The sequence below is a fragment of the Ascaphus truei genome, chromosome 4 (genome assembly GCF_040206685.1).
Source record: "Ascaphus truei isolate aAscTru1 chromosome 4, aAscTru1.hap1, whole genome shotgun sequence".
Taxonomy (NCBI): Eukaryota; Metazoa; Chordata; class Amphibia; order Anura; family Ascaphidae; genus Ascaphus; species Ascaphus truei.
The window spans coordinates 352609498-352621790 of NC_134486.1; the positions used below are offsets into that span (position 1 = coordinate 352609498).

The 12293-nt window shown below is 38.6% G+C and overlaps 1 protein-coding gene across 1 annotated transcript in view; it reads left to right on the plus strand.

The window, feature by feature from the left end:
• Positions 1-12293, plus strand: part of TPO (thyroid peroxidase) — a 103049-nt gene that overhangs the window by 24279 nt on the left and 66477 nt on the right. Inside the window, exons 2-3 of the mRNA XM_075595052.1 lie at positions 5449-5527; positions 10584-10747. Of these exons, the coding sequence (XP_075451167.1) occupies positions 5449-5527; positions 10584-10747 (243 nt within the window). The remainder of the gene's footprint in view (positions 1-5448; positions 5528-10583; positions 10748-12293) is intronic.

Here is a 12293-nt window from a genome sequence, read left to right on the forward strand (position 1 = left end):
CCTCACCAGGACCATCCACAAGCGGACGCTGGGATCCTGATGAGGTGGAGGCGCTGCACTGGATATAGGTAGGACTCAAGTACACTACCTCAGCTGCCTGTCTGGGTTGGCAATCCCCACACAACATCATGCGGGAGACTCAGGAGTCCTGTTACCAACAGGTGCACCACCAGACACTACACTGTAATGGGGGCTGGTTAGACCACAAGGGCCAATGTGAGATTGGGAGGGTCAGGCTAGGCCAGAAAATCCATTACAGATATGTAGAGCAAAATTGTTGCATTTCACCAGGTAATCTACATTCGTTTATTCAAGCAACATCAAGGTTCTGAAATATGGCTTCGCCTGGAGACAGAGAGGCAGACACGGAGAAGCAGACACGGAGAAACAGACACAGAGAGACAGGCACAGAGAGACAGACACAGAGAGACAGACACACAGAGACAGACACAGAAAAAGGGAGAGAGAGAGAGGGGAACATTTTTGGTGAAATTATTCCATTTCTAGAAAAATTATTTACTAACATACCAAAAATTGAGCAATATTGACTAGTTTGTAAACTTAAGCAACAAATGTTATGCATCTCTAATGACATGATTGGGTGATTCTACGGTTAAGAAATTAATACTATTTGTAAACCACTTTTGGACTAGAAGTTAATGATTATTTTTGCTAATAATATTATGTTACCAAACGCTAACTTTTTGGGTTTTACCATTTGTCTTGGAAAAATACAGATTCCAATTATACTGTAATAACCATTTTTGGCTAATATTAATACAAGGGCGAGATCAAAACAAAATGAGAAGAAAACAAAGCAAAAAAAAGAGTATTCTTGCAAAAAGTAGTTGATTTGCTTTAGGCATAGGAGGACTTGATTTGTTTCTCTGCAAATACTGAATTGTATATTAGGGATCCAATTAATTTACCAGAAAAAGATCCATATTTCTACACCCGACTCCCAGTAAATGTGTTAAATGTTACACAAACGTTAATATGTATTTATTAAATGATGAATATGTTATTATTATTTTTTATTAAAGATGGGATGCATAAGGAGAAATGTTATCCAGAATAGATCATTATTTCCCCCTGACCAATTTAAAACGTATTGGTGCATGACAGCCTACACTGCACAAAACCACCTGTGGGTACTTCAGTTTTGCATTGCAAAAAAGTTCCTGATACAGAAAATACATTTGGAAATTAATCATCACAAAAAAAAGGTAAGAAATAATTTGTATTGATTTTTTTTGTATAGCACAAACATTTAATCAAATATAACTAAGATAAATGATTTGTTATGAATTTTGAAAGCTTGGTTACTTATCTACTAATGCACATGTATTAAAATATATATATATATTATGTGGTTACCTGCAGGTTTATAATAGCTGTGTGTTTGATCTGCAGGGAACTGTATGAAACGTCAAACATATACTGTACAGTACTACGACCACACACCGATTCTTATACGTCTATTAATATTTTCTGATTCTCATATCTAACCTAAGGTAAGGTTTATAAAGAGTTGTGAAATACATAAATGTGACTTACATTTGTAATGATATGTAGAGTTTATTCTATGTAAATAGCATGATGACATTTTGCAATACCCAGACACAATAAGATAGTCGTTTCAATAATGTTAATGTTTCTGTGTAGAAATAAAAAAGATATTACTCTTTAGTACATATTCAAAAAGACATTATGATCTATTTACTAATTCTAAGCATTTATGTGTAGGGTTAACTAATTATGCTATTGAAATAGCATTTGTTCCTATTTTCCATTTCTGGAAATATGTTTTCATGTATCTGAAGCATATATATATATATATATATATATATATATATATATATATATATATATATATATATATATATATATATATATGCTTCAAATACATGAAAACATATTTCCAGAAATGGAAAATATAAATATATATATATATATATATATATATCTTTTTTTTTTCTTCCTATTTTATGTTTTTTATTTATGTACTATGTGTTAGTATTTTTATCATTGCCACACATTTTTTATATTTTTTTCTTTTTTGCATATATCACATTTTTGGTAATGAAGTTACATACATTTTTTACATTTTTCACATTTTATGGTTTTTCCATCCATTTTTATTCTTTATTCATATTCACATTTTTTTTCTTAATTATCCACTGTTACCTTACCACAATCCAATTTTATATTATATTTCAAATAGACATCTGTGCTGGGTGCATCATCTTGCTGCACGAGATCAATATACAGCAATTTGGGTGTCTTTGACAGGGGCGCTGTCTGTATTTCTTTATATATATACGTATATAAAATATATGATACTTTAGTCATTTTTACATTGCAAAATGCTATACAAGCAGGATGATGCTAAATTTTAAAGCTCGTCAAAGAATTATATTTCCAACATAAACAGATAAACAGGTCTTAGAATTAAAACTCAAATTTGAATATTTGCATTTCATTCGTTTTTAGATAAAATATTACAATATATCATGTGTACTTACAGTATTTGGCATATCACATTTGAAACATATTGCAAAAAATGTACTGTAAAGGTATTGGAGTTGTATTGTTGATGGAATTCAAAAGTCTAAGTAAAACAGCATCTAACCGTATGATTAAAAAAAAATGTTTTTTAAATATCACCCATTTCACAACGGGGGGCTTTTAATGGTATGTATTAATCATTTATTTTTTTGCATAGAATGAGAATATTCCTAATGCTTGGAATTTCAATAACAATGGCCTGTGTTTTACTTTCTTACACTGAGCAACATTACTCCCGAGGTATGTATTACTTGCTGCACGCATAATATAGTAGTGAATTACTCTTGCTGCTTGTGTTAACATTCCAGTATGTACTGTAGAAGGTTGTATAGTATGACAACAGATTACAAATTTGTATGGTGGCACTCTGGTTTGAATGGTCATGCTAATTTAGGGTCTGTTTTGACCCAAAAAGTTTGTACACCTATACAGTGCATTTCTATTATCGGTGTACTTAGGGGATGAGGGGAACTAAAATCTAGTATTCATTTTAATGAAAGAATAAAGTATGTTTTAGAAATCAGACACAATATGCAATAGGGACTCTCCTGATCACATGGGGAACATTGAAGTGTCTCATAAGGATTAGCTTTACTTTAATTGCCAAATGACAGTGATGTCTTCAATATTTGAAGCCTGTCCAATTCCTAACCCTGTCCAGGAGGACCATAGATTGCCTCATTATAGCAGCAACATTTTTGTTGCCAGTTTTAACCAAAATATTTACAGTCTCTATTTGAGGGCCTTATCTTCACAAAAATGGAAACTCCTGCCCCCTCCCCTGTTCCTATTTTGTCCTTTTTAAATAGAGTAACGAAGTATAGATGGCATTAAAAATGTATTAAGAATTCTGAAGTAGATTCATAATAAATTAATAATTTTAACATCTTTTCATTTAAAAATATGTAAGTATACTACAGTATTAAAAAAAATGTGCTGGTGTATGACTGTCACGGGAGACCAGGAATTTACACATTTATTCTTGGATCATATCAATGAGCAGAAACAAGGAGTAAAACAAATTGCATGTATTCCTAAGAAACAGACATACACAAAATGAATTACAATATGCAGAAGAAAACACACTTACTGGGGGTCTGAGCTACAAAATTAATCTTTCCTAGTCGAAATATCTCAGAAAACAAAGTCTTTACACGTTCTTTCAATGACCGGGATGTATCCGCAAAAGTCCTGGAACTCAATTCGGCATGCAGTTCCTGACGCCACCACTCTTTACACTCTGGAGGTGATGAAATCCTTTGACCGGGAGCGAGTACCAAACTTCCTGGTACTCTTTCGGCTTGTAGTTCCAGCCGCGACCGCTACATCTCTTTTTAGGACTTGGCCCCTGAAAAGTCGGCCCGTGTCTATTTCTCTCAGAGCATCTTTTGGTCAGTTCAAATCTGCTGCTGCTGTCTTGGTACTTAGAATCTCTCTGACCTGATTGGCTGCTAGGTTTCTTATAGGATTTTCAGACCCATTCACAAACCGCTATAGCCAATCAGCACGTGGGAATATTTCTACCAGCCTATCACAGATTTGCTGGTACTCTGAAGCCAGAAGGGCACTGATTTCAATTATGCTAAGGGACATGCGCCAACCTGGCACCTCTGCCACTTAGTATATTGAAACCCCCATTGTGCCAGGCTCCTCAGAGTCTTGGTTGGGCAAATGGTCGCCGGATAGCCCTTATTCATGTCAGGACGTGGGTACTTGAGTGTAACTTCGGTACTCCGCCTGCTCTAACACCTTGGCATCTCTGAGACTTTCAAGTCCGGGACCCGACCAGACACAGTGGCACCAAGTCTGGTGGCCATCTGGTCTCTCGCAACCAAGGACTTGAAAATTCCCCAGTTCATATACGGGGCATACACATATACACTGTTATACACCATGTTAATAAAATTCTTACAAAATTCTTCTAAGTACCTCATTCCCTAGGATCTATTGAAAAGATGTGCACATTCATTTTCAGAGCTCCTAGACCTTCCTATGAGAAGTTTTAATAAAAAGTTTCTTCAAATAAAGCTTAGGTTCATTTTCAGGGTTGCTTCAATTGTACCGAAGCTGGACATAGAAATAATTTTACTCCCACAACCTTATACATGCTTGGAGAGACCACGAACCCCTATACCAGGTCCGGGGTTTGGTCCATATACCGTGGGGGACTCCCCCTAAACCAGGGACCCATGACTATACCCCGGATACACAAATCCCTATGCCCCTTTTTACCTTTCTGGTCTGTGCTGAAGCAGGGACTCCTGGCGGTGAGCTGCAAGAACTTTTTCAGGGTAGAATTTTGATCGGAGCTTCAAGGAATCCGAGAATCTGACCTGATTCCCGGCTACCTTTTTGGGGTATCCAGTAACTCTGGAACCCCGCTACATAGCCACAATCTGAAAATACGTTCTCCGCAAAACCCACCTTGAAACTCATAGTCAAGCAATCTCTGCTTACTGGCACTCTTGGAAAGGCAAAAACAAAATTAATTCTTTATTGTCGCATATTTTCATACAATGTATAGCACTACATACACGACAGCCCGGTCCAAGAGCTGATACTAGGACCCCACAATGTGACTCAGGGGCAACCAAGTCGGCTTGACCTTTATTAGCGAGCCTGGTTACCCCCTCACCATCACAATGGCATTTATCCCTTGCTTTAATTACATAGAACTTTGTTTTACTGTAGACCTACATTAAATTTAAAACATTTATTTTTTGAGTGTGCTCACCATCTTGCAAACTTTTCCGGTTAGATTTAGTGGATTGGTTTCAAAACAAGAATTTAGAAAACTGGAAGGTATTTCTCCACAATTTCAAATAATTACATTTTTCTGGATTACTATTTAACTTGAAATCTCAATTTGTTTTTGTCTAGCAACAAGAGGATACAGCTCTGTGAACAACGCAAAAGCAGTCTACTTAATAGACAATGGAACACAGAGCACAATTAAAAGGTAAATACATTATTGGATTAATATAGAAAAATATATATTAAACATTGCTAGTAATGGACACAGAATTTATAAGCATTAGATCAATAAGCATAATTAATCTAAAATAGAATTGTGTGTAATAGAAAAACACTAAAAATGAGAAGTTGTTGCAGAAGACACGGTGACTATATAGACTTATATATTATGTAGAAGAGTGTAAATCTCTTCAAATTTGCTTCACAATTTTTTTGGAAACTTCTCAAATTGGGTTTTTTGACACATTTTTACAAATATACAGTATATATTGCTGAGGAGTGCACCATTTTCATCAGATTACTGCAAGATTTTGTGATTTTCACCAGAAATGTGTAAATATTGCAACATACAGTATAATGAACATGTTTGCTACTGTATAAAAAAAACTGCAAATGTCCCCTACTTTGGAAAGTTCAGTGAAAAAATTGCATGTCTCTTCTTGTGAGATTTTTAACTCAAGGCAACAAATCAGATCATAGGAATTTGTTTGAATTCGTTTTTCTAATTATGCTTTTACATAACATTAAAGTGGCTTTAATCTCTGAACGTTGTGTTCTTGCTGTACTGCATATCATTATTTTATCCTCTTGACACATACATTCGCTCTCCTCAGGAGATAGTAAAAATATCAAAATCGTTATTATACTTATGCTTAGCATCCATATCTTTATCAGTATTGCTTTGATCACTTGACAAAAAATTTGGGGGCATACATATTAAGCTGACTGTTTATGCCATACTGCATGTCTATTTTTACTATATTCATTAGCACCTGAGTCATATGTTTGATACTTGTTGCTCAAGTCTTAGGCCTCGTCCAGGGTGAAGGCTTGTTCGCTTGCGCACTCTTGCATTCAAGGGGAAACAGGGCTACACAATGATTAGACCAGGCACCCAAGATCCTTAGTAAAGTCATCATAATTGGGAGGGTATTATTAGCTGTATACTTAGCAGTTTAGGGATAGTGAAGTTACACAGCCACTTGAACTATAGCAGCTGGGAGCCCCCAAGTTTAAGGCCAGTGTCTTGACCTAGCTGCAGTCTTGTTGTCTTCCGACGGTGAGCATCTACTATGAGCACTTCTGTCTTATCATGATTCAATCTCAACCCTCTGGCAATCCTCCACTCTAGGAGCTCAGATCTAATGAAGACTGCTAATGGATTCTTAGTGCCTCGTGCAAAGGTCAAGTAGAGTTGAGTGTCATCTGTCGAGCAGTGATAACCCAGGCCATGCCGTCTGATTATGTCACCTTGTGGCAATATGTACTGTATACTGCAAAAAACATAGGAGATAGGATAGAGCCCTGTGGCACTCCACATAACATGAGCGTGGGTGCAGATGAGTACAGTACACTCCTGAAGATAATCTCTGTGACTTGTCAGTGAGAAAGGATATTCCAGATGCAACCACACACATTCACAGTCCTTTAAAAGCAGTAATGGGCAGTTAGGTATAGGTTTCATTGATTAGGGTGCGACTTCATCATGGTATACCTAAAAAAACATTATTGCTGTTAGAGGACTGTGAATGTGTGTAGTTGCACCTGAAGTAAATACTCATTCTTCCTTCGAGGACTCCAGCATACCAGCATTGCTCCCACACTGCGTTCCTGTCCTCCATTGTTTTACTCTATTACACTAAGAGAACGTGCTTCTTCTTTATTATTTTATATATATATATATATATATATATATATGAGCAAAAAATTGTAGCGCCAAAAACAGTACCGTGATAATTTGTAATGAGTGAACTATAGTTCCATCAATCGAATGGATTGTGTTAATATTGTTGAAAGTGCATATATTAATGTGAAAATTGGGATATTTTTATGTGAAATGAATTCTTTTAACAACATATAAATAGTGAACAATATTACCTAATAAACTATACTAAAACACAACCTATTTCATATACATAAAAAGTGCAAAACGTGCTGAAAAAAAGAAAAAAGAAAATTATGTAAAAAAGTCCAACCAGTCCTTCAATAGTTAGTCCATAATGGTAGGTATTCGGTGTAGATATAGGGGTCTTCGACTGCTCTCACACGGGGTTAACCACCTCCACAAATATCTAAAAACAGAAAAAGAGAGAGAGCGCACAGCCCATAGCATAACACTGTATGTTTATTGTAAAAAGGGGGAAGGAGGATGGGGGGTGGGGGGGATTGGAATCGCACTCACAGGATTAAAATATATAAAAAGCAGTTTGTGATTTCATATCACCACCATCCGGTTCTGCATGCGGTATAACGTCTCTAAGGTCTCCTGGAGGAAAAATAAATAGATGATACCGTTCTGTGGCTAACGAAATGCTTTTATTTGTGCGAGCTTTCGAGATACACTGATCTCTTCTTCCGGCGATGTTACAATGAATGAAGCAAGGATTACTTAAAAACAGTGTCTCTTGGAATGTTATCTGTGCTGGTCCTTCCCCCGGTGTGGATGAGATTTATGGCTGGAGGTGTCAATATATATATATATATATAGCCCTCTTTCCCCCACCCTAAGTGAGATTGGGGTGGGTAGGTGTATCTGACTACTTATCAGTGTGGTGCTGTACCTGTTTGGCAACCAGGAGGGCTGAGCTTCCGCCACGGGGAACCTGGGGTATATACTTACACTCGGTGCAGCGCCTCCACTGATGAGGGATCCCAACGTGGTGGGAGTGTGCCCTCACCAGAACAACCATACAGCAAATACACACAATGTGAATAAACAGTATTTACTGAGCATGAACGATAACTTCAATGAAACTCTCTTTGCATAACATCAATAACATTGCATCACCCTGAATGCATACCATCCCCTCACCCACATGTCCATCATCACATCACCCTCAGTCCCTTTGATAATGATGTGCTTTATCCCTTGAGTGTACACAACAATAATGTGAATGTGACTGTGAGGGATAGTGCTTCCCTGTGTTGGGGCCCGGTGGTGCACTTTTATACTACCTCCCTGATCACTGCTCCTGATCAGGATAATCCTTGGAACTCAGCAACACCGCACAGTGATCCCACGCCGCACTGCACTGCTATCTGCAGGAATGGATACACACGCTGGTTCCACAGGGAAGGGATCCCCAGCCGGAATGATCCTTTACCACTGTCTCTGCTATGGAGTCAGATACTCTTCCTGCACTCAGGTTGCACGGGCATTCAGGCACTGTCCTGCAGCATGTATCTTCCTCTATGAGTATGGTGAAGGAGTCCCTGTCTTAAGGCAGTCCCTATCACATACAATATTCCTCTAGTGTCTCAGGGGACTAACTGGGCCCTGGGGGTATACCTCTACCCTAGCCCCTACATGCAGAAGATCTCTTACTGTAGATACTGTCTGATCCCAGACTCTGGCTGCTCACCACGTGCAACTGGCACTGGTGATATTACACACACTATATACTTAGAAAGCAACCCCCCTTCTTCCTATGAGAGGCCTTTCCCTGACACAGCCAAAGCAACTACTCTAGCTGAACTGCATACAGCACTGTCTCTTCTTGTCAGAGCACACAGCACTGCAGCTGTGTCTCTGACTAGACTTACTCTCAGCTAAGGGCAGGGTCCCTACCTAAGGGGCCTTCCCTATGAACTTACCCACTAAACTAGTGGGGAGTGGGGCCTACCTGGGGCCTGGGGGTAACCTGGCCTAGTGTAAGAAGTCACTTGCTCCTTACACACTTCCTCCCCCTTCCTTCTCCCAGCTACAACTGACTAGAGTGGTCTCTGCAACATTGTATCCTTCTCCAACAGGAGAAGCTGCAAACCCTATTTGCTGGCTGGCTGCACGTGATGTGGGTGAAAGGGCAGTCCCCAGAGGCTGCTGGGAATTGTAGTCCCCTCAGGACCTCTTTAGCATTGGGACCGCGTGCGCTATCTTTACTGCGCCTGTCGAAGCTGTAATGGCCGCCGCTATGCTTAACTGTGCCTGCACGATCTTGGGGAGTCCCTGCACTACGGAGCGCCATCTCTGCCCCTTCACGCTCACTATATTGGCCGTCGCGTCTGCGCATGCGCGAGCCTCCGCGCCCGTGCGGACATAACAAAGATGGCGGCGCCGTGCCTCTGACGCCACCGGGAGGACTCTTTGGGGACCTGACTACATATATATATTATTTAACTTTTGTATTTGCCTTTGTTTCTCTCTCTGCGACTCAGGTCTGTGTGTATGTCTCTCTGCCCCTCTCCGCTGTTTCTCTATCTCTGCATGTCTCCTTTTCTTTGTCTCTCATTATCTGTCTGCTGCTCACGTCTCCTCACTCCCATCCTACCTTGCCAATGCCAATGTGAACTGGTGGCAAAGGAAAGGGAGGTGCAGCTTTAAAGCGAAGTAATGATGTTCTCAAATAAAAAATTGATAACACGGTTAAGTTTGGATTCGCACCGGGTACGAAGATCCGAGACGCAACACGAATCTGAACCATGCAAGTTCGGAGGGTTTAGATTCAGAGAATCTGAACTAGCCCATCCTTACTTTTTATACTGATTCCTGTGGCAAAAATAACTTGCATGTGATATATGCAACTCTCCAATTGCATAAATATCAAAGTAAATAGATCTGTATCCAATACATATTAGCATAGTAATGTCTAATATCCCCAACCTTGTTACATACAGTAATTATCAATATCATCTTGAATTTTATGGGTGTTGGGGAATGTTTACAACTGTCATTGTATTTGATAGAATCACAGGTTTTGCTGCAAAACACATACTACTGATTCAATGTTTAGTGTGTACATTGCAAAGAGAATGAAAAAAAATCATTTTGAAGTCTGAGTACTTTAAGAGTGCTTTTGCTTCCTTTGTTTTTTTGTAGCGTGATTTTAGACTGTATGATCACCAAAGTTAAACTGCTCACAAGATAATGCGAAAGAAAATCGGGAGTTCATCTTATAGCTTACATTCAATACAATATAATTTATTGTGTGTTACATTGGATTCCTAAACTCTTAAATAAAGCATGGAAAAGGACTGCCTCAACATTGTTTTCTGATGTTTTATTCTCTATATCTTGTTTTTTTGTTTTTGTTTTTGTTTTTTAGAAATTCAGTTTATCAAGAAAAGACATCTGCTCAGCGCTTTGATTTTTTTAAACATCCAGAAAGAGGAAGTCAATATATGTCTAGAGCTGTCGAAATAATGGAAACCAAAATGCAAGTTATGAAGAAAAAAAGTAAAAATCACAAAAGATCATTTCTGTCTATTGGTAAATATATGTAGTATTTTTGTTATATACAGATGCAACTGCCGATTTTGAGCCAAAATGTGAGGAAAATTCACAAGCATCGCGCAAACACTCTGCAGCATAGTCCATAGATGCTGTAATGGCCCATAAGATTAACACAGCGGGGATCCCTGCGTTTGAATGGGACTTGCAGCCCGGTAGTATTCACACAGCGTGAGTCCCATTCAAATGCAGGGATCCCCACTATGTTAATCCGATGGGCCATTACACCTAAGGATTTTCCCCGACATGTTCATAGAATTCCTCAGAATCTGGGCCAAAACTGACCGTTGCATCCGTACTCTTCCTACTGTAGAGCCGACAAGTATTCTAAAACAAATCTCGGGCAATCACCAACAAGACCCAGGTACATGCTGGATACATCATCGGTACATGCTGCAACATTCCAGTGACATTTCTGCAGATAGACTAATGGCCCATCTGACTAACAGCGGGGGTTCCTGGCAGTGTTAATCCGATGGGCCATTAGTCTCAGCAGAAATGTCACTGAAATGTTTGCAGCATGTACCGGGATCTTGTTGGTTATAGCACCAGATTTTCCAAGGCAATTTTAAGGCAAGTTTTAGAATACTCGTCGGCGCACCTGTACCTAAAAAAATTCCATTTACAATACAGAAGCTAATTTTTGTTTGTTCGAGTAAGCTTAATTATTTATGTCAATAAGTAAACATACCACAAAATGGGTATACAATCAGCAAATACTGTAAGAGAACAACAGAATGTATCAATTCTGGACATATCCAACACTTATAGATCCTGTAGTGGTCATAGGAGGTCTGTCTCAGCTCAACAACTGGCCAGATATTGTTTACAAAAATGCCATAAAGGTGAAAGTTATTATTTTTAGATGCGTTAAACATATTGATTTAGCGCTAAAGCAAAAGTATATAATCAGTATTATCTACCTGCACATCAAGATGATATAGAAATAAGCCATTATTTGTATATTGAAAACTGAAAGTACATAGGACAATTATAATTGTGGCATGGCACTTTTTTCTTAATGTTATTTGCTCATCTGCACAAAAACAGTGTCTTTGCTTTCTACAATTTCACATCAAGTCAAAAACTTTAATGCTATCATTATGGTCCCATTGTACAGCTGCAGCGGCATGTATTCAAAAAAATCACGGCAACGATTTTGTGTACTCCACGCAGCATGAACGTGGCCTATCGCCCCAGGCATCTGCGCTTATCGCGATTGCTTTGTTGAATTTCATGGATTCTGTTTCTTTGGGTGAAATGAATGAATTGCACTGTGTACAGTACTGTGCTACCGGTTCAATTTAAGGTGTTTAAAATCCAGAACTCTAAAATTCCATTTTCTGCACTCGCCGCACTCGCGTCTTAAGGCGGAAAGTTTGGAAGACATTGCGCGTCATGACATCGGTATTACGATGTACACAACGCGTGATTTGTTAGAAAAAGGCCGCTGCAGCTGTAGTTCTATAGCATTTTGTTGGTGTTCATACATTATCAAATTTAGATATAATGTTTATACATAAGT